Below are 23,298 nucleotides of genomic sequence, written 5' to 3'. Positions count from 1 at the left end.
CGGACTGCTTGCTGTCTTGGGGAGGCAAGACAAGGGAGAAAAATCTGGAACATAAAAGTTTTGCAAAGGTGAATGTTGAAAATGATCTTTGCATGAATTTGGAAAAGTAAAATAACTACTAGAGATGAAAAAAAAAGAAACAGAGAAGAGAAGGAATCATAGAGGAAGAGATGGGAGGGGGGCTTCCCAGGGGCAGTGAGTGGGCAAGGAGAAAACCTCAGGGCTGACTCAGGATGGGAAACTTGTATAGACTCCCTTCTATGGAAGCAACAGAGATGTTAAATTAACTGGTAGGATTTTATTTCTTTTTAAACTAATCAGAGATTTTGAAGTAACATTGTTATATCTTTTCTCAGGGTCAGAAATGAGTTCCTCACCCAGGGCTCTCTAACTCAGATCTGTGTTCTAAGGGCCCTCCCAGCTCTGACCTCCTGGGTTCTAAGGGCCCTCCCAGGCCTGACATCTTGGGTTCTAAGGACCCTCCCAGCTTTGACCTCCTGGGTTCTAAGGGCCCTCCCAGCTCTGACCTCCTGGGTTCTAAGGGCTCCCCCCCAGCTCCAACCTCCTGGGTTCTAAGGGCCCTCCCAGCTCTGACATTTTGGGTTCTAAGGGCCTCCCAGCTCTTACATTCTGTATTCTAAGGGTTCTCCCCCTGACACCCTACCATCTAAAGCATTCTCTAGGCCCAGGTATCTCCCTAGCCATATCAAGTTTTTAACAGAATTCATAAAAATCTGAACTGCAGAATGGCAAAAAATAGCAAAAACAGCAGAAATCTTCAGGAGCTGCCAAATAGTTTCCTTTTGGATACAGCTCCCCTTCCCCCAGAGCAGGCAGGGCCCCTTGGTTTTGGGGAAAACTCAGAACCCTTCCCGCACAACCCCCCTTCCCGTCCAAAGGCCGCCCGCCCCTCTGGACTAAGAAGGCTGCATTCTCTCCCCGCCAGGACCCCACCCAGTATCCTGGCTGCAGCTTCCTGTGGCTCCCAGCTCTCTGCCTTGCCAGGAACTGCAGCAATCAGAGTGGATGACCTGAGTTCTGGAGCCAGGCCCCCGACCCCCAGCCCCACTCACATTTCAAGAAGGAGTCCAGAGTTGGGAGCCACGTGGCCAGCCTCCGTTGGCCCTCCCCGGGGAACCCTGGCTAGCCTTGGAAAACAGCAGAGGAAAGAAAGGGGGGACAGGAATTTCAAGGGGATTTTTCAAAAGACATGTTTACAGATATTGATAGAAGGACAGTAGGAGACCAAAGTCTCCAGGTGGGGATTTTCCCAGTGCTGATATCTGGAAGCTTCAGCCTGGGTTTCCTGATTTTAAAACGAAGGGGTCTGGGTGGGGACGTACAGGAACACAGCAAGGCACGGGCAGAAAGAACACTGCCCGGAGTCACGTCAAAAGGGCCGTTTAACTTCCCCCCATCTCATACATCCCCTAAGACTTAGTCATTTTCCTTATTTGTAAAGTGAGAGGATCAGACTAGACAGCGCCAGAGGTCTCCTCTGATTCCAGTTCCAAATTCTATGATCATTGAGTGTTTTTTAAAATCAATTTTTAAGGAGCAGTAGATAGTCCAGTGAATAGAGCACTAGCCCTGGAGCTAAGAGGAACTGATTTTAAATCCAGCTTCTGACACTCTATACTTACTAGCTATGTGACTTTGGACAAGTCACTTAACCCTGATTGCCTTGCCAAAAAAAAAAAATTAATAATAATAAAATCCATTTTTGGTGATCCCTTTTGTTTTTCCATTACCTAATTTCTCCCTTATATTCCTTTCCCTCTCCTTTAATAATGACAGCTAGCATTTATGTAGCACTTACTATGTGCCAGGCACTGTACTAAAGACTCAAATTTCATCTCATTTGCTCCTCACACCTTGGGAGGGAGATGCTACTATTATCTCCATTTTACAGATAGGGAAAGTGAGGCAGATAGAAGTAACTGACTTGTCCAGAGTAAGTGCCTGAGGCCACATTTGAACTCAGGCCTTCCCCAACCCGAGGTTTTTTTGGTACTCTATCCATTGCATTATCCTTTTCCAGGCAGCCATTCTATATATTAAGTAAGATCATTTAATCTTGATGGAAAAAATCTCATAATTACACATGTTTAAGGTATATTAGATTACTTGCCTCTAGGGGAAGTAGTAGGGGGAAGGAAGGGAAAATAAATTGGAACACAAGGTTTTGCAGGGGTGAGTGGTGAAAACTATCTATGCATATGTTTTGGAACTAAAAAAAAACTTTAATAAAAGAAAATTAACACGGAGTGGCTAGATGTTCCAGTGGACAGAGTTCCTGGAGACAGGATGACCTGGGTTCAAATCCAGCCTCAGATACTTAATATTCATAACTGTGTGACCTCGGGCAAGTCATTTAACTCCAACTGTCTTGCCGAAAAGAAAAAAAAATCTTAAATAAAATAAGATATATTTTTAAAATCTCATAAATGATGGGGGCTCAAATCCCCACTGGGCCTTGATTTCCTGATCTGAAAAATGAGGAATTTGAGCAAGAGGAGCCATTCGAGCTCTAAATCCTGTGATGGTATGATAAACTCAAACTTAATGAACATCTGTTAAGCCCCCACTGTGTGTGGAAGGCTCTGGGCTTGGGGTTGAAAGGGGTGGGGGAGAGAAACATCAATCTGGTGTGAGGGCAGGAGATAAAATGTGGAGCCATAAGAGGAACCAAACACATTCCTAGGGTCTCTACAGCATTTTGAGGACCACAGCCCTGCGGGGTGACTACCATTGTCCCCTTTTTACAGATGGTAAAACTGAGGTCCAAAGAGGTTTGGTTCTGTTCACACACCTAGAATTGGTCCCTGAGCTCAGAATCTCTTAGGCTGGGGCAGTGAGGCGGGAACGGGATGCACGCCCGGATCACACGCAGGGAAAAAGCTCCGAGAAACCGGAGCCCGCCGGCTGCTCTGGCATTCCTCTGGGCCCTGGGGAGGGCCCCGCCCGGGCTAGCCCGAGGACTGCTCCGAGGGGCCTCCTCCCCAGCCCCGGGTCTGGGCCTGGGAGGAAGAGGAACAGGGAGGGGGAAAGGGGGCAGGGCAGGGGGCCGCAGCGCTTCTCCCTCTCCCCCGCAGGGCAGCTCGGGATCGAGCAGAGTGGCTCACTTCCAAAGCCCACCCCCACTCACTGCCCCCTCAGATTCCCCAAAGCACCGCCCGGGACCGGGGCCGAGGGTACTCCCGGGGAGGAAACGCCCTTTACCCAAGCAGGTCGGCACCCCCTCTCCACAGCCCAGCAGAAGTGACCGCCATTTGCCGCACATGGGGCCCTGGGGCCCTGCCATTAATGTATGTGCCGCTGCTGCCTCAGCTTCCACGGGATCCGAATCTCCAGAAAAACAGGGACGGCGCCTTGGCTAACTGTGCAAACCCCTCTCCCCGAACCCCAGGCCGCCCCCCGAGATGCTCCCACCCGCTGAATCCGGGAGGTGAGGCTGCTGAGCGAGGGCGGGAGCCCGGCCTTCCCGCGTCCGGCCTGGGGCTCTCACCCTCGGGCAGGAGCGCTTAGTGAGCGCTGGCTGGGCCCGGTGCGAGGGGCAAGGACCCGGAAGGGTGTGCAGCGGCAGTGGCCATGGCACCCGCGGATGCCCCCACACGGGTCTTGGGGAGGGGGGTGCATGCGTGCAAGTGTGTGTATAGAGAGACAAGGAGACAAAGAAAGAGACAGGGAGATAGAGACAGAGAGACAGAGACAAAGAGAGACAGAGAAGAGAGAGAGACAGACAGAGAGACAGAGACAAAGAGAGACAGAGAAAGAGACAGGGAGACAGAGACAAAGAGAGACAGAGACAGAGAGACAGGGAGACAGAGACAGAGAGAGAGAGAGACAGAGAAAGAGAGAGAGACAGAGACAGAGAAAGAGACAGGGAGACAGAGACAAAGAGAGAGACAGAGAGACAGAGAAAGAGACAGGGAGACAGAGACAAAGAGAGAGACAGAGACAGAGAGACAGAGAAAGAGACAGGGAGACAGAGACAAAGAGAGACAGAGACAGAGAGACAGAGAAAGAGACAGGGAGACAGAGACAAGAGAGACAGAGACAAAGAGACAGGGAGACAGAGACAGAGAGAGAGACAGAGAAAGAGAGAGAGACAGAGACAGAGAAAGAGACAGGGAGACAGAGACAAAGAGAGAGACAGAGAAAGAGACAGGGAGACAGAGACAAAGAGAGAGACAGAGACAGAGAAAGAGACAGGGAGACAGAGACAAAGAGAGAGAGAGAGAGACAGACAGGGAGACAGAGACAAAGAGAGAGACAGAGAAAGAGACAGGGAGACAGAGACAAAGAGAGAGACAGAGAGAGAGAGAGACAGAGAAAGGGATAGGGAGACAGAAACAAAGAGAGAGAGACAGAGAGAGAGAGAGGAAAGAGAGAGAGAGACAGACTAACAGACAGACAGAGAGAAGTGTTGTTTGTACTCAGGAGCTAAAGAGGAGGAGGAGGAGGAGAGGCAGGCTCACAGAGGCCAGTCTCTCTCCCCACTCCAGACAAGAGCAGGGGCAGAGGGGCAGGGCAGCCTTGGACAAGATGGCTTAGGGGAGAAGGTTGCAGGTCTTCCTCACCAACAGTGCCACTCTGTGACTTAGCTGCTTAACTTCTGTGACTCTCAGTTTCCTCCTCTGTGAAATGGGGATAATAATAGCCCCAGCTCCGCGGGCAGTTGCAGGACCACAGGAAATAATACTAGTTAATCTACATGTGAGCTATTATTATCATCGGGCCCGGCTCTGTAGCTAATACTAGCTGGTAGTAAGGGCCCTATATGGGCAGTCCTAGTCAAACAGCTTCTGCCTCAAACCTTAATCTCTTCTTCTGTAAAACCAGAAAAACTGGCCCCTTACAGTTTGGGGGACCATGGCCGGGCAAACACAAACTATTTTTATTTACCACGACCCAGGGGCGGCTAAGTGGTGCCAATGGAGAAGAGTTGGAGTCAGGAAGACTCATCTTCTTCTTCCTGAGTTCAAATCAGGTCTCAGACACTAACGAGTTGTGTGACTCTGGGTAAGTGACTTAACTCTGCCTCAGTTTCCTCATCTGTAAAATGAGTTGGAGAAGAAAATGGCAAACCACCCCAGTATTTTTGCCAAGAAAACCCCAAATGGGATCATGAGCAGCCAGCCACCGCTGAATAACAGAAGAGCTTGTTGCACCAGTCCTAGCTGAGTGTTCCAGAATAGAAAGAACACTCCACTCTCACTCTCACCGGTCATTTTTCACTTTTTGTGGGGTGTCCCAAAAGTAAAGTGCACTAAGACTTTTGGGACACCCTGTATTTATTCTGGATCTCTTTTCTATACACTCACATACTGTTCTCTCTATCCTTCAACCCCAAGCAGGGGAGCTCCTTGAGGCTGAGAACTATTTTGTCTTCATATCCCTAGCACCCAATGGCTGGCTTTGTGAGTCAGTCAACACTCATTTATTAAATGTCTTGTATTAATGTTCCAGGCTCGGAAAGACCACCAGCAAATGGTCATTGGATTGAAATAAATCAAGATGCTCTTCCGAGCTCACCAACAGTGAGGAAGTGGAAGTTTAGAAAGCTAGTGCTGAGCCTCGGCCTTCGTATTTGCAAGTTGTGTGAGTTCCGGCAAGTCAACATTCTCCTCTAGATGGCCGTTTCCCCTGTCTGTAAAATGGAGATAACATTTGCACTTCTCTCCCAGGGCTCTTGCTATGGAAAGTACCTTGTAAATATAACATTCTTTAGAAATGGGGAAAGTTTTCTTAGTAACAGTGAAGAGCTCTCTCTTTTCCATATTCATTGGACCATAAAGTCTAGAACCCAGAAGGGATCTTAGAAACATCATTCTTCTGACACTTGCCTCTATTCTATGGATGAACAAAGGCAAGCTAGTATCCGACTTCTTCCACCAATGACCAAAAAGACAGCCGACATCTATACCAGCACATTCATAGAACAGTAGCAAAAAAGTGGAAAACAGGAAAAATTGGGAAATAGGGGCAGTTAGGTGGTGCAGTAGACAGAGCACCAGCTCTGAAGTCAGGAGGACCTGAGTTTAAATCTGATCTCAGACACAACACTTCCTGGCTCTGTGACCCTGGGCAAGTCACTTAACCCCAATTGCCTCAGAGGAAGGAAGGAAGGAAGGAAGAAAGTTTGGGAAATGAGCAAAAAAATCATGTCAAGTGGGTGCTTGACGGAGAATGGGTGCTTAATGAGTATTTGTGGAATGATCAGCTCATGACTGGAATGGAATATTGTGCCTTAAGAAAGGACAAAAGGAAGGAATTCTGAGAAACATGGGGAAAGACGGATGGCAATTGCCAGAGTGAAATGAGCAGGACCAAGAGACTAAAGTAAACACACAGGGACTGCAGAATGTCACGGAAACCAGGCTCCCCCTCTTCCTTCCCCATCCAGGAAGCTCTAGCCCTTCTTGTAGGGAATGGGGCCGTCAGAATAGCCCATCCGAGTTCTGGAGAAGAAAGGAGGTCATCCACCTCTTTTCTTTCTTATGAGAGACCCATGGGTGCCCAGGGTCAGGACAGGGGAAGAATGGCTGAGTAGGGAAGGAGGGAAGGGGAAGATCGAGTCTATTCATAAATAACGTGATGTAAAAACAAAAGACAGATTTATTATTTTTTCTTTAAATAAAAAAATAACTGAGGCCCAGAAAGGGGAAGTAATTTATGCAAGTTCAAACAGCAGCAGAGCCAAGATTGAAACGAAGGGGCTTGGATACTAAAGACAGTTTTCTCTCAACTAAAACTTCCTCTTTCCAGCCCTAACATCCTCTTCTAATGTATGTGAGTTGTGCTCTCAGGATTCCCCAGCCCCAGCCCCACCCCCATCTATAGATGGGAAATCCAACATATATTAAATATCAATTATTATTTCCATTTTACAGATGGGCAATCCAATGTATATTAAATATCATTATTATTCTTCCATTTTGTAGATGGAAAATCCATATTCTAAGCCCCCCTCCCAGCTCTACATCCTGTATTCTAAGGGCCCCCCAGTTCTGATATCCTGAGTTCGAAGGGCCCCCCAGTTCTGATATCCTGAGTTCTAAGGGCCCCCTAGCTATAACATTCTGTATTCCAAAGGCTCCCCTGCTCTGATATCCTGAGTTCTAAGGGCCCTCCCAGCTCTGATATTCCATGTTCTAATGCCCTTCCTATTTTGGTAGGATGGAAACACTTCAATTTCTTCAGTTAAGAGGTCCTGGGTTCTTTTCTTCCTACCTTCTGGGTAACTGGCAAAATCCCTTACCTCTCCTTGCCTCATTTCTTCAGCTATAAAATATAGGGGCTGGTTCTAAGCCCCTTCCAGCTCTAGAACTATGATCCAGGGACCATGGTTCAAATCCTGTCTCTTAGTGAATAGTTTCACTTCCCTGAACCTCAGTTTCCATAAAATGAGGAGGTTGGATGAGCTGATCTTTCAGACCCTTGAACCCAGCTTCAGACCTATGACTCCACAATCTCAGCGTTTAGTAGATTATTATTACTTTGCTATAGTTCCTTCTAGTTTTAAATTCTACGATCCATAAGACAGATGTGTTCTCCCCCATTACAACGTGAACTCCTTGAGAGCAAAAACTTTTTTTTAAATCCTTAACCCTTAGCACAGTATCTGGCATAAAATAACAGTTTAACAAATGCTTGTTATCTTGATTTGACTTAACCAATTTGTAGGTCTGGACAAAGCAACCCATTCTAGAATAACCGGTACCCAGGGCATTCGTTCACCAGTTACTCTCCTACCCCGAGTATTGTGAGTCAGGCCACAGCTCCACCTCCAAATCAAGCTCATTGAGAGGTTGAGGGACAGAAGTAGAACTAGCCCATTTGTACAAATGTACCACAGAACTGCTATAATAATTACTAAAAGCCATCACATTTATATTCACAGAACCACCATAATAATGATTAATAAAAGCCATTGTATTATTTATGCAACCGCTCATCTGATTCCTCCAGTACCTTGGGAGGTAGACAGTGTAGCCATTACTAACGCCACCAGCCTGATGCAGTACCTGAGTTTGGGATCTGAAGTCAGGAGGATCTGAATTCAAATCTCACTTGGGAAATTTTTTAGCTATACGACTTCAAGTCTTCAAGCAAATCACAAATTCTCTGAGCTCCCTTCTCTGTAAAATACCGAAAATCCTATTTATCTCACAGTGAGATTCCCATAAGGTAACATATGCAAAGTGTTTTCCTCTCCCCTGCCCCAGCTTGGTCCTGCTGGGAAAGCCCAGTTTTTGCTTAACTTGTTTTAAGCGTCAAAATCGACAGACTAGACACTCAGGCTATTTCCACAAACAGACAACTACAAATATGGAGGGATAACTATATATTCACACTCCTTTCTCTCTAATCAGCAAATTGGAAGACTGCCCTTCCTTTTTTTTCCCCTAACCCAAATTATAGTCACACAAAATAAGTGATAGTGTGAATTAACCATTGGGATATTGTATTTCTACATATGTGTGCATGTGTGTATGTGTACTGAATGAGAGAAACTTTGATGTGGTGATGAAAATCTTTGATTAAACATGCAGAAAAAGATTCAAATCTAGCCTGAGAACTTACTAATTATATGGTGCTTGTCTCATTTCTGTCAGCCTGTTCCTCTCTCCTCAGCAGTGAAGAGTGCACTGGACCTGGAGTCAGGCAAATCTGAGTTCAAATCCAGCCTGAGACATTTCCTAGCTGATTAGGTCATTTACTATATGCCTCAGGCTCCTTATCTGTAAAATGGAAATAATAATAGCATCTCCTTCCTAGAGTTGTCATGAGGATCAAATGAGATAATATTTAGAGTGTTTTACAACCTTAGAACACTTAAATATTTTATATTATAATTTAATAATATTCTATAAATATAAATTAGTATTAATGATAACATCTAATATTAAATTTATTCTACTAAATTGAATTTTATTATAATTAAATATCAGTTATTTTTATTCTCCAATTTTATAAATGGAAAATCCAGCATGCATCCAATATCTGTTATTGTTATTCTCATTTTATAGATAGAAAATCCAATGTATATTCTTCCCATTTTACAAATGGGAAATCCAACATATATTAAATATCAATTATTATTTCCATTTTACAAATGGGAAATCCAACATGTATTAAACATCAATTATTATTCCCATTTTGTAGATGGAAAATCCAATGTATATTAATTATCATTATTATTCTTCCCATTTTGTAGATGGGAATTCCAATGTATATTAAATATCATTATTATTCTTTCCATTTTACAGATAGGAAATCCAACATATATTAAATATCAATTATTATTCCCATTTTACAGATGGGAAATCCAATGTATGGAGAACTTGGCCCAACACAAGTAGCATGTATAGCATGACTGGACCCAGAGTCTGGACTCTGATTCACCCACTCTGGATCTTTTCCCATTTACACCAGTCTGACATTCATTCTGCCCTTCACATGCTTCATTCCTCTTCTCCGTGCCTTTGCCATACTGTCCCCTATACCTGAAATGCTCTCCCTTCCCACCAGCACCTCTGGGAATCCTGGTTTCCTTCATGAAGCCCATTCTACTCCAACAGCCCATAGCACCTCCCTTCCATTCCCCTTACCCAGAAGAAATGATTCTTCTGCCTATAACGGTATATGTGCATGTAGTTTCCCCTTTTAGAATGTAAACTTTCAGAGGGCATTTGGGTTCTTGTATTCCTAGCATCGAGAATATAAGGAGTATTGAATCAATTCTTATTGATAATCAGATTGCCAACCAGAAAAGCTTCTCTTTCAATCAGCAACATGGAATCTAGAGAGGCTGGGCTGGGCACTGTGACCTAAGCAGTCAGAGAAACATTCTGCCAGCCTGCCCTTCACGATGAGGATTTTCCAAGGCTTGCCAGGCTGGGTTTGTCCCCGGAAGAATCAACAATTTTTTTTTTTTTGGAGAATGGAAACAAAATGAGTCCCTCTCAACTGAAGAATAGTGGAATGAGCTGTCGCCCATGAAGGGAATGGATTATTGGGGCACTGGGACAGGAGGAAGAGGTACTGGGAGGAAAGTCTAGGAAAATATGTATGAGCTGATCCAGAAAAGGAGAGCCAGGAGAACAATGTACACGGGGATTGCAGCAGAGCTAACAAAGAGCTTGCTCAAACTCCAGGTAATAGGAAAAAACCAGTCATGGTCCTAGAGAATAGATGTTGTCTCAGCACACAGGTGGGGGACTATCAGGGCAGCACAGTGCATACATTCATGAATGAAGTTGATGTATTAATTATTCTGTTTTATCTTTTTCTCTTTGTTACAAAGGAGGATTCAATTTCCTGTTTTTTGTCCTTCGTTCTCTAAAAGGGCTGTGACATCAGGGATGTGACACCATGACATGCAAGTGAAATGAATTTCGGGGGGGGGGGTGTTCTGCAGAGTCACCAGTCTCATTTTCCTCTCCAGAGCCAGCTGGGTCCAGTGGCAAGATATAGATCAGGAGACTGGAGGTGGCCCTGGATGCAGTGGGAGAAAAATGGCTTTTTTTATAGTTTGACTGAGGCAGCCGCCCATTCAATGATTAAGGCTATCCCAGTGGATGGAGAGGAAAGAAGGGAGGTCCAGAAAAGACTGTGCTAGTGATATCACCTTAAAAATTAAATATAGAGGCTATTTTCTCCTCCTTCACCCTCTCCTAGAACATGCTCAGTTGACATTCCTAGTTTCGAGGTTGCCTGGAACCCTTAATAAATTATGACTAAGCCTGCCTAGGGAGAGTAAAGGAATAAAATGTTTGGAATTAGCTCTTGATATACTCTTCCCCCCACCCCAGTGTGTTATTTTTAAAAAAGAAAAGAAAAGAAAAGAAGGTCCATGATAGGGACTAGCTCTCTGGATGAGAGAGAGTTCTCTTCTCCCCATTGCTAGTACCTAACCATTGAGATTACCCACTATTTACAGCATATATATCCACTATATGTATCATTCTTTGTACATCGATTCTCCCATCAGAATGTAAACTCTCTAAAGAGTTTAAAACTTCTTTGTCCTCTTTGCGTTTACTTAAAACAGTTTTTAATATAAAGTCTAGCACTTCAGAAATGCTTGTTGACTGGCTAACCGAAGACGACATAAAAACAAAAGCTATCAATAAAAATTGAAAAATGAACATCAAATTTTAAAAAGAATAATGCCTTGGGGAATAATGGACTGAAGGTTGTTTTGTTTCCTGAAGGGTTCAAATCCTCCCTCAAAAAGGAGCTAATCTGTACTTGGAAAGGGAGTTTCCACACTTGAGGTGCAGTCAGCAGTACAGACCAAACTGTTGTTTCTTCATTTGATCTTTACAATTGTGAGGTCATAACCACAAAGATAGTTTTACAGATTTTAATGAAAAGAAAACTGAGCGGTGAAGGAAGTTACCCATTACCAGGTAGCTGAGAACAAAGGGAAGAGGAGAAATCACATCTGCAATGGGCTTTTGGGATGGGAGAGTGCTTTACATAAACTATCTCAGGGGAGCTTGAGGAGAAGTAACCAGCAGGCAGGGGTTCAAGCTGTTTCTCCTGTACTATGTTCTGGTAAAACCTACCTGGGAGCCAGGGGAAAGATGAGGCTTTAGACCCACTACAGACCCCCCCACTCCTTCTTGGCTCACCCAAAAAAACAGTCTAGATGAGAAGCTACAGCTTGAGAAGCCAGGGCTAATTGGCTCTCCTGGTTCACAGATGGACAAAATGGACAGCCAGAGGTGGCTGAGAGAACTGGACACTTATTGGCTGGGTAGCTGTGGTTAAATAAGTTAGCCTGTTTTTTCAGGCTTGGTTTTCTCATCTGTAAAATGGGCTATAATAATAGCATCTGACTTCCTGACTTCTGTATAGAATTCTGTAAATTGGGCTATAATAACCTCCTGATTTCAAATATAGAATTGTAGTCTCTATACGACTCAGTGAAGAAATAGATAGAATGCTGGACTTGTAAAAAGGTATACCTGAGTTCAAATTCTGTCTGAGATACCTAATCCTTCTTAATTATGGTCCGTTCACTCTTTTAATGATTTCCCATTTATCCTGCATAAGGCTAGTCTCTATATCTTGGTGGACATGTTGTGTCCCCTATTAGATTGTTTAAGCTCCTTGAGGGCAGGGACTTTTTTTGGACTCTTTTTGTGTCTCCAGAACTTAGCACAATAATAATAATGTGTTAATTGATTATCCGTGTGACCCTAAATACTTGACATTGAAGATGTCAAGACCATCCGATGCATACAGGGCCATCCCCAGTCACAAAGCCAGGACTTTTGTCCTGCCACTAGCTTTCCATGACTCTGGAAGAGAGACTGAGGTTGATAACTTGGTGCAACTCTGCCTCCCTTAAATCCAATTCAGACCCAAGTCAAGACATCACCTTGAGATATCATTGATCTTCTTTGATAATGAAAGATGAGCAAGTCACTTAACTCCTAGAGCATCATTTTTCTCATCTGTAAAATGGGTACAATAATAGCACCTCCCTCCTGGGGTTGTTGTGAAGATAGAATAAAATAATAATTGTAATTGTAATAATTTGCAAACTTTGAAGCTCTATATAAAAGTTTGCTGTTATTACTACTATTAACGCCTCACAAGGTGCTTATAAGAACAAAATGAAATAAAGTATAGCACTTTGTAAACCTCAGTTATTGCTCTTATTACAGATGAGAAAAGCAAGGCACAGAGAGGTTAGTCCACTGGCCCAAAGTCCCACAGCTAGGAGGTATCAAAGCTGGGGCTTGACCCCAGATTCCGCATTCCTCCTATGCTAAAGGTCAGACAAGAGAGACATGGTGGGCTCACTGGTACCTTTCTGGAACAGGTATAGATGTGCTGGGCTATGAATGGTGGGTGGGAATGCCCTCAGCAGAACTAGGTCGGATGGGAATGGGGGGTCTGGGTCTTGCCCTGAAAAGAGACCCTCCTGACAGATGGGGAAGCCCAGGGAGTTAAAGTGATTTTCCAAGGTCACAGAGAACATCATGGGAAGAAGGAGAGGCAGGGAGAAATAAGCATTTATTAAAAGCCTACTGTATGCTGAGAGTTTCATAAATATGATCTCACTGGAGAAGGAGCACCGGTGTATTTGCCATGCATGAGGAAAGACGGGGCTGAGAGCAAAACTCACCTATGCTATGTGATCACCTCCTTCTGGGTCTCAGTTTCCTCTTCAGCAGAGGAGGTTGAGCAAGATTCTTTTTAATCTAAAGATCCTGGATCCTGGCAAATAAGAACTGACCCTTTCCTTTACCTCCCCAATCCTCAGTGTTCCAATCAAAAGATGGCATTAATACAATTCCAAACATCCAGCCCACAGGGTTGTCGTAAGGAACACATTAAAAATACATTTTTGTAAACCATAAAGGTCTGCATAAAAGTCTTTTTTTAAAAAAAGTATTAACATTTAAAAATATATTTCACCAATAAGTTTGTTTTTACATCCTCCAAATTTCGTCCTGCTTTCCTTCTCTTCCCTTCCAGAGAGCCAACCTCTTATGACAAGGCATTTACATTCTTACTATTACAAGCAATGGCCTTAGCCTTTTCATGGGACAAATGGCAGAAGGCACTTTCCTGCCACGATTCTTCTTAATTCATTATTCTGCCGACCTTTGAGCAGGTGGATGAAATGACTGTTTTCAGTGGTCAAACAACTGAGTATTGGGGTTAAAGCATCTCGACACAAGGCTAGTAGAAGGCAGCATGACCAAGGTATTATGCGTCTCCCCATGTTTCCATGTGCTTTTGATTTTTTCCTGTTAGATCCCTCAGTTGTGAAAGCTTTTCTTTTACCACTTCGGAAACTGGGAGTATTAGCTGGGGTGACATCTATTAAAAATGGCACTCTTATATGCTTATGGATAAATATTAATTATGATAGCCTATTATATAAGTGATTCTTGTTTGAAAAAGAAAGACAAAGGACAATAAGGTGACACAGTGGCTAGAGATCTGGTCCTGGAGTCAGGGGGATTTGAATTTAAATCTGGCCTCAGACACTTAATAGTTGTATGACTGTGGGTCAGTGTGGGGGAAGGGAGAGAGAGAGAGAAAAAGAGAGAGAGAGAGAGAGAGAGAGAGAGACAGAGACAGAGACAGAGAGGGACAGACAGACAGAGAAATAGAGCGAGACAGAGGCAGAGGCAGAGACACAGACAGAGACAGAACAGAATGACAGTCCAAGCAGCGCTGCAGTCTCCTCAAATATCCTAAAAGAAGAAGAGGAAGGACTCCCAGCCCCACCCCAGAGATGGTCCGAGTAGATCTTATTATTTTCATTTTGCAGAAGAAAGTGAATGTCAAAGATATTAAGGGATTTTCTAAAACTCTCTAAAAAGGAATCTCTACTTGAGATCACAACCCTTTCAAGGAGTTAGGGCGGGTCTTCCCAGCCCACTTTACAGACGAGGACCCTGAATCTCAGATACATGGAGCCACTTTCTAACAATCATCCAGGAATTCTTATTTAAGATAAGAGATCTATGAGGGAGGTGGGCAGGTCTTACTAACTGCATCTTACAGATGAAGAAACTGAGTCTCGGGGCCTCTGAGACCTGAACGTGTCTGTTGGCAGAGTGGAAAGAGTCGGGGCTGAGGGAGAACCTGAAGGCCTGAGATGAGGGAGAGCTGGAACAAGAGTGTGGGAGAACCAGGTTCCCTAAGAACAAGGGCCCGAGTAGAGGGAACGAGCCTAATGAGGAATGGGCCTGTTTCTTTTTCTGAGGCTGAAGAAGGAGATGTCTCCGAGGCTCAAGGAATGAGGTAAGGAGAGGGAGGAAGGTGAGAAGCTGGTGCCGCTCACATCAGATGGCCTCGATCTTTTCAGTAGGTGGGCTGGGGATGGAGGTGGGGTCGGGGCCTAAAGGGGAGAAGAAAAGACTTGGCAGAGAGGAGAAGGAGATAAGGAGCCAGCAAGCATAAAGGAAGAAGGATTTTTGAGCAGAAGCCAGGGCCCGAGCTGAGGGTGAGGAACCATGAATTTGTGGTGGGTGAAACCAGCTTGATTTCATGATTGCCTCCAGTGACGCTCAACCACGTGGGAAAGGGAGCAGACAGATCAGAGATCTGATGGCAAGGTTACCCAGGGACCAGGATCCCAAGGTCAGGAGCAATGCTCAGCTCAGTAGGCAGAGATACATGCATGTGGGCCTACTAAGTGCTCAAGGAGAAAAATAAAGTCCACATTGGGAGACCAGACCTAAAAGAGTAATAATAACAATAGCTGACATTTAGAGGGTTGCAAGATTTCCCTTTCCTGTCTACAGTAGAAATGCAACCTCCTTTGAGGGGAGGGCTGTTTTTGTTTTGTCTTTGTACTCTCCAAACTGGCATTTATTTTATTTTATTTTTTTGCTGAGGCAATTGGGGTCAAGTGACTTGCCCAGAGTCACACAGCTATGAAGTGTTAAATATCTGAGGTCAAATTTGAACTCAGGTCCTCCTGATTTTAGACTGCTGCTCTATCCACTGCACCACCCAGCTGAATACAAACAAAAGAGGGGAAAAGGTGGAAGGACTGGAGGTGGCCTGCAGGGAATGGTGTTTCAAAGTTCTGGGTCATGGAAGTAGGACAGTCCTTGAAATGGAAACAACAAAGGTATGGCCAGATTTATGTTTTTGAATCTAGGTTCAAAATCTGATTTGTCTGCTTGGAAATCTGCGTGACCCTGGGAAAGGCAATGGGACAGCCAAGTCTCAGTTTCTTCATCTGTAAAATGAAGGGATTGACCTAGATGACCTCTGACATCTTACCCTCATGCTTAACACAATATCTGGAATTTAGTAGGTGCTTAATAAATGCTTGTCAACTGAATGAATAATTAAATCTATTATCTTTGAGTAAGCTGAGGCAGATCACTGGAGGTCGGACTGTTAGAGAAAGATTGTCAATATACATACTGAAGTTGCAAGGATGGAGGCTGGGGGACGAGGAGAAGGAGGAGGATGGGAGGAGAGATCATCAGCTGGGGAAGACTGAGGGTAATGTCATAGAACAAGCTTGAGCAAATGTTTTGGGAGTGATAAGTCTGGGTAAGTGATATCAGTGGGGATAAGGAGAGAGGGGCCGGCCTCTGAAATCACTGAGATCATGGAAGGATGGCAGGCAAGGGCCATCAATCAATGGGAGGCTCATCCCTCAGTCCTCAGGTTTTGTCAGAAGAGATAGAGATAATACTTATTGAGAGGCTGCCAAGTCCCCAAGCCAAAGGGGGGACCAGCTTGGCCCGGTTTGAACCAGGCCATAGATAGCAAGGTCTAACCTGCCCCTACCCTGCTCTGTAGCCCTTTCTAAGGGCTGCCTCCTTCTCCTCCCCTCCCCTCCCCCAGCACACAGAGGGCAGGCCTTATGCGTGAGTACAAATGGACACTTCTGCCTACAGAGCAGTATTCATAGCGTGGCCGCCCAGGGATGGGGGTTGGAAGGAAGCTTATTTAATATTTTAACAAATGATCTGGCAAAGGGAGCACTCAGTGAAATCCCCAGGGTGCTGAGCTCTGATGATGACATTCAGCTCTCTTGTACACGGAGAACAAGAATTTTAGACCTCTTTTGAAGGTGGGAAGGGAGACATCCGGGCCAACCCAAACTTGAGAAGAAAGCTCTAGTCATTCCCCCGAAGATGGGGAGCTCACTACCTCCCAAGGTAGTTCTGAGGTGGGGCAGAAAAGGAATCAATGATCACCAAGCGGAATAATGAAATGTATTAAGAATGCCTCATGAAGTCAGGAGGACCTGAATTCAAATCTGGCCACAGACACTTAACACTTCCTAGCTGTGTGACCCTGGGCAAGTCACTTAACCCTGATTGCCGAAGAAGAAGAAGAAGAAGAAGAAGAAGAAGAAGAAGAAGAAGAAGAAGAAGAAGAAGAAGAATGCCTCATGGTATGATAGAAAACATGATGGATTTAGATATTCTCAATCCGGAGGTCACCTGGGTGATCTTCAACACTCACTTGATTTCCCTCAGCTCAAAAATGGATTTAAGGTACTTTCCAGTGACACATCTCTGATTCTATATATCCCTATTTAATTTCATTTTGTTAAAATCAGTGTTCTGGCCTGATCTGCTGTTCTTCTCTATACTCTATACTTGGTGCTTTTTGCATGCTTCCCCCCCCCCCAACATACAGTGGGGAAAGGCTCACACACAGGATAGACCTTGTACCTCAATAAAAATGAATTTTTTTTGGATCTTGATTGTCCTCCAGGAAGTTAGTTAAGTGCTCCCAACTTTGTATCACCTGCAAATCTGAAGTGCATGCATGCTTTCCCCCCAAATCATGGACAAATATGTTAAACTGACCAGGATTGAACACAGATCCCATTTCCTTAGAGATTGCTAAATGGACAATGAAGAACAATAAAGAATTTTTTTATGTCCCCTCTTATATTTTTATGAAATGATATTGAATGAAATAAGCAGAACCAGAAAACAATACATAACATAAAACTACAACAATGTCAATAAAAAGAACTATAAAACAAAACTAATTTCATGTAATCAAGATAACCAAGTTTGGTCTTGGAAAAGACAAAAGAAAATATACCTTCTACCTTCATTGTGGAGGTGGGGAACTATGGGTGAGAAATAGTGCATATACTATCAAACCAGGTCAGTAAGTTGATTGTTGTTGTTTTTTTGTTTTGTTTTGTTTTGCAAAACTGCTTTTTCTTTTAAAATCTTTGTTCCGTTTACTAGGTGCAGTTAAGGATTAAACCTGGATAAGAAATAGTATATATACTCTCAAACCATGTCAGTTTAGTTGGTAGGTTTTGCAAAACTGTTTTTTCTTTTAAAATCTTTGTTACATTTACTTGGTGCAGTTAAGGATTAAGCCTGTCAATTTTAACACGACTGCCATTACATCTGAAATAAACTTCAGTGATGTTTTCTTCTGGTTAAAAAATAATTCTTTGTTACAAGAGAAGTCTTACTGGTTGAAAGAAGTTGGGAAGAAGGAGATGTCAGACATGAATGGGATTGATAAGCAAAAAGCACCAGTAAAACACAAGAGTGGGGAAAGGAAGTAGAACACCCACAGGCAGACTAAGTACTAATTTCACTACAAATGAAATGTGTTGTGGGCCCAGGCTAGCTGGGAGGGAATGGGGCAGAGAGGCTTGGGAGGGCCAATGCCAGAGAAAGGCGCTGATCCTACCCTCAAGTCCCTGACAGTCTAGCTAGTGAAACAAGACAAAACATGAATAAGAATAATAGCTAGCATTTAGAAAGTACCTGGAGGTTAGGAGAGCACCTCAGAACTGGTATCTCATCTGACCTCAGACAGTGCTGGAAGGTGCATGCTATTATTATCCCAGCTTTATCAATGAGAAAACCGACTTAATTTCTATTAAGGGACTTGTCCAGGGTCACAAGGCTAAGTGTAGAGGCAGGATTTAAACTCGGGGCCAGAGCTCTGTCCACTCTGGTGACAGAAGTCAGTGTAAGGGGATTCAGAAAGCCAACCATGAGCTGGAGTTAAGCCAAAGAGGCTTCATGGAAGAGGAAGGCTCAGGCCTTCAGGTGGGCTTGGAGAAAAGGGACTGGGTTTGTAGCCAGAAGATAGAGTTTGGGTATCCCGGGCGCGCCACTGAGTACCTGAATGACTTTAGCTCAGTCAGTAGTCAGTTGTTTTCTGGTCTGTGAAATGGCTCAGATGGTCACTAAAGTTCCCTCCATCTTTGAACCTGCGATCCCATGAACTGTCCCCCACTCGGAGACAGCCTGGGGCGCCCTGGGCTTTCCCATTCTGGATGACCTTACCTGCTCTCGGATGCACAGAGGCCGAGGCACATGCCGGGCACGGACCGGCCTGGCAGGCCCAGGAGGTGTCCGGGTCGGGCTCTGTCCCTCCACCCCGGCCCCCCAGAGAGGGAGGGGCCCTTCTGGTGGGACACGCCCCCCCATCCCAGCGTCTCCCCCTCACCTCCTCCCGGGCCAACGCCGCCCCCCGGCATCGGGGCATCTTGGCGGCGAAGGCGAGCGCGGCGGGGCCACTCGGGGAGTTAAGGTCGTCCGCGGTGACCGCCAGGAACTCGGCGACGCTGAGCTGCTCGGGCATGGCTGGGGCTGGGGTCCGGCCCGAGGCGCGGGATGCGGGACTCGGGGGACAGGCAGCAGCGCCGGCTGGGTCCGACTGAGCGGGGCAAGCGCGCTGCGCCGGGCGGCCCCTTGCTGCCCTGCCTGGGCACTGTCGGAGTCCAAGGGCCCGCCCCACCCCCCTTTCTCCTCCTACGGCCAGCCCCTGCGAGCACCCTCCTCCACCCCCGGCTCGGCTAGGTCCGCCCCCTCAAGTCCCCATTGCCCTTGGCCCCCCATTTTGCCCCGCCCTCACTCCCTGGACCTCCCAATTCCTTCGCCAGTTCCCCCGCCCTCCAAGTCCCTCCCACTCCCGCCCCAAGTCTCTTATTCCTCCGGCAGCCCCCCAGTCCCTTCTTGCCCCGCCCCAGGTCCCCCATTTCTTCTTCAACCTTCCCCTCCCCTCCCACTCCCGCCCTCAATTTTCCCCATTCCTCCTGCAGATCCAGCCCCTTCTAGTCCCTCCCCCTCCAGGCCCCATCCCCATTCTGCCAGGTCTGCCCCATCTCATCCCGCCCCCCATACACCCTCTTGACTCTTTAAGGCCGTCGGCTCCACCTCCTGGCCACCCCCCACTGGTCCCTCCCCTTACTAGACCTCACGAGCCCCGCCCCAGGTCCAGTCCAGCTCCTTCCCCTTTCCCTAGCTTCCCACCTGGGCCCCGACGCCGTGGCCCCGCCCTTTGTCTCCCTGCCTGGGCTCCCCGCAGTCACGTGCGCTCAGCCTGGTTTTCCCCCTACCCCCTCCAGACCCGGCCTCTCCCGACTCCTGCCCCGCCCCGCTCTTGGCCCCGGGCCCGGGAGCCCTGCCGCATCCTCCTCCTACCCAACTGCGCTGGCCCGACTTCTCTTGGACGTAGGGAGGTTCTCCCCACCCCTTAGCCCGTCCCGTCCCTTCCCCCCACAAAACAATCATTGCCCTTATGGGCCCTCCCATCTCTCATTTCCAGGCCTTTTACAATTTACAAAGTGCTTTTCACAAACGGGATCCCCGGGCCGGTTGTGCGACTGTTAATGTCCTCACTTTACAAATGTGTAAACTGAGGTCCAGGGAAGGGACGTGATCTCGGGATTCAAACCCGTAAATATGGTAAGCAAGGACGAGCCCAGACCTCTTGATTTTCACTGCAGACCCCGAGCGCAAGTGTCCAAACCTTCCCCCCAAAACAAAATCCAGCCTCCGCCTGCGGCTCCGAACTTCTCCCTTTTTGCCTGAGGTTCCCCCCACCCCCACTCCCGTCACCCGGCTAGGTGAGCTTTGACTCCTCCCTTTCCCGTCTTGTCCATGCCCACAGTTGCCCAACCCACCACAGCCCAACTCCTTTCCCCATTGGGTCACAAGACAGATTCAGAGCTGGGAGGGACTTTATTTGTCCAAAATCCTTACTCAGTGCACGAGGAAACTGGCCCGGAGTGGGGAGGACACTTGTGTAAGGTCAGTTAGTCAATCAGCAAGCATTCAGTAAGAGTTTATTATGTGCCAGCAACTAAAAAGGAAGACAGAATACTGACCCAGGTCTCAAGGAGCTCACATTCTAACTAGGGGAGGCAACGTACAAACTCTAGTGGGGACAAGATATAGGGTAGATGGAAGGTAATCTTTGCGCGCAGTAGGTAGGAAGCAAAGCAGTAAGCAGGGGAGGGACAGAGACAAACCTACTCCAAAAAGTGAGATTTGAACTACAGCTTGAAAGTCAAAGAAACTAGGAGTTAGACGTGAGAAGGGAGGGCACTGCAGCTACAGCCAGTACAAAAGCTCTGAGTCTGGAGATGAATTTTTGTGCCTTCAAAACAGGACGTAGGCAAATGCAGCTGGATCAGAGTTTGTGGAGGGAAATAACGTGTAATAATCTGGAAAGGTAGGAAGGGGCCAACTTGTGAGCTAACAGGATTTTTTGTGTGGTCCTGGAAATAATGAGACCCAGGGTTTATTGAGTGGCGCTGGCGGTGACACGGTCACATCTTCCCATTTGGAAAAATAGGTTGTTGTGGGGAGTGACTTGAGGCAGAGTCCTACGCTATTTACAGAGGTCCAGGTGAGAGTTAATGAGGAGGAGCAGAAAGAAGGGGACAGACACCAGGCAGGTAAAGGTAAAGATAAAATTTGACAGCAGATTGTAGATATGAAAGATGGGCGTGAGTGAGTCTTGAGATGATACTGAAGATCAGGTGACTAGATTAGGGTGCCCTTGACAGAAACAGAAAAGTCAGTGAAGGAAGGAAGACATAGGGAAGAAAGATTGTGAGTTCTGTTGAGATAAAAGTTAGATAAAAGCCAGAAGCATTTAGTGATACTGGACTAATATTCAAGAGAGAAATGAGGGTGAGATATATAGAAATGTGGGAATTGTCTGCATGGAGATGATGGTTGAACCTGTGTGAGTGGATATGACATCCTGCAAAGGAGACCAAGAAGGAATGATCAGAGAAGTGGGGGGAGAACCAGGAGAGAGAGAACCATGAGGGAAGGGTCATCAGCAGTTTCCAAGGCTGAAAGAGAAGTCAAGAAGAGTGGGAACTGAGAAAAAGCCATTGGATTGTCAGTGAAGAGACCCCTTGGAGAGAGCTGGTCCAAAGGAAGGATAAGGTCAGAAGCCAGATTGCAAAGGGTTTGTTGTGTTCCTCCTTCATTCTGGAAGAGGACTGAGGGCATCAGGAAAGTGCTGCCATGACATCAAAGTGAATTGGATTGAAGTGGGGGAGAGCTGGGCAAAGTCACCTGCCTCATCTTCCCCTCCAGAGCCATCTGGGACCAGTGGCAAGACAAAGTCAAGATGACTGGTGATGGGCTCCTACCAAGGGTTTAGAAGAGGATAGGAGTAGAGGAAATAGAAATATCTAGTGTAGACAACTTTCTAAAGGAGTTTAGTCATGAAGGGGCAAGAGATACAGTATGGCACCATTAAGAGAAGGAGTTTTGGTTTAGTTGCAGACCTAAGACTCAAAAACATACAATTGGATTCCAAATCACTTCAGCTTTGTATGACTTCTTAACTGGCCTCCTTGCACTCCCCCCCATCCCAATCCATCTGGTGCACACAACTAGATTAAATTTAGTGCTCAGGTTTGACCACATTCCTTATCACATCATTCACTGGTTCCCTGTGAGCTGTGGACTAAAGTCTAGTCCTTAAGCTCTCTCCCAATGCCCTGCAAAATGTTTTATTTATTTTGATTTATATGTACAACTTATCTAATGATATATAAGCTCCTTGAAGGCAGAGGTGCTTTCGTTTTTTGTCAGTGTCCCCAGAGGCCCATTAAATACACATGCTTATATTGACTGGTAGATAGATTCATTGATTGAAGACTATTACTTGTTATTTCTTCTATTCAATCCTAGGCTTTCCTGCCTCTGATCATATTCTCTCACTTATAGTGTTAGGAGTCAAGTTTGAGGGGAGAGAACCACTCTTTGGTGGCTCAAATGCCATGTCTTCTAGGCAGCTACCTCCTTGATCTCTGAAATACTGGAGCTCCTGGTACTTCTTATAAGGCCTAGGACATGACAGTGCACTCATTGCTTCACTTCTAAAACAAAAACTCCTCGAGGCCAGGACCTGTGTCTCATTTTCTGCCTTCCTAGTGTTCAGTCCAGGGCTCTACTCATAGTTGACCCACAGTAAATGTTTGCTCATCATTCTCGTGATGCCATTGGTCCTCTTCAAGAACAAAGGATGTATAACAACAACAAATCAGTTAATTGAAAGATAAGAGTTAATACCCAATGTAGTGTTCATGTATTTCTTAGAACTGTACAATCTAGGTGTCCTCTAAAATCCATTCTGGTTCTAAATCTGTGATCTCACAGCCACAATCCCGGAACCTCTTAGAACTCTTCAACCAGGGAAACAAAATCTTGTCATAGTGATGTAGTTGGTGATTGAAAGTCAAGTATACCCAGAAATGACAAGATTATGTGATGATCAGCAGCGATCTTGGCTCTTTTCAACAATGAGGTGATTCAAGGAAATTCCAATAGACTTGGGATGGAAAGCATCCAGAGAGAGACTTATGGAAACTGAATATGGATCAAAGCATAATATTTTCACCTTTTGTTGTTGTCGTTGTTTATTTTTTTTCTCATTTTTTTCTTTTACTTTTTGATCTGATTTTTCTTGTGCAGCATGATGAATATGGAAATATGTTTAGAAGAATTGCACATGTTTAATCTGTATTTCCATTGCTTGCTGTCT

General features: G+C 45.6%; 1 protein-coding gene across 1 annotated transcript in view; it reads right to left on the bottom strand.

Annotated features, from left to right (window-relative positions):
- ASAP3 (ArfGAP with SH3 domain, ankyrin repeat and PH domain 3) overlaps nucleotides 1–19,258 on the bottom strand; it is a 69,769-nt gene extending 50,511 nt beyond the window's left edge. Inside the window, exon 1 of the mRNA XM_051988273.1 lies at nucleotides 18,952–19,258. Within this exon, the coding sequence (XP_051844233.1) occupies nucleotides 18,952–19,086 (135 nt within the window). The 5' untranslated portion in view covers nucleotides 19,087–19,258. The remainder of the gene's footprint in view (nucleotides 1–18,951) is intronic.
- Between the last annotated feature and the right edge of the window lie 4,040 nt (nucleotides 19,259–23,298).

Source organism: Antechinus flavipes, chromosome 3, assembly GCF_016432865.1.
Source record: "Antechinus flavipes isolate AdamAnt ecotype Samford, QLD, Australia chromosome 3, AdamAnt_v2, whole genome shotgun sequence".
Taxonomy (NCBI): domain Eukaryota; kingdom Metazoa; phylum Chordata; class Mammalia; order Dasyuromorphia; family Dasyuridae; genus Antechinus; species Antechinus flavipes.
Note: the sequence above shows the minus strand (reverse complement) of the source record. Positions and strands in the feature narration are given on the sequence as shown.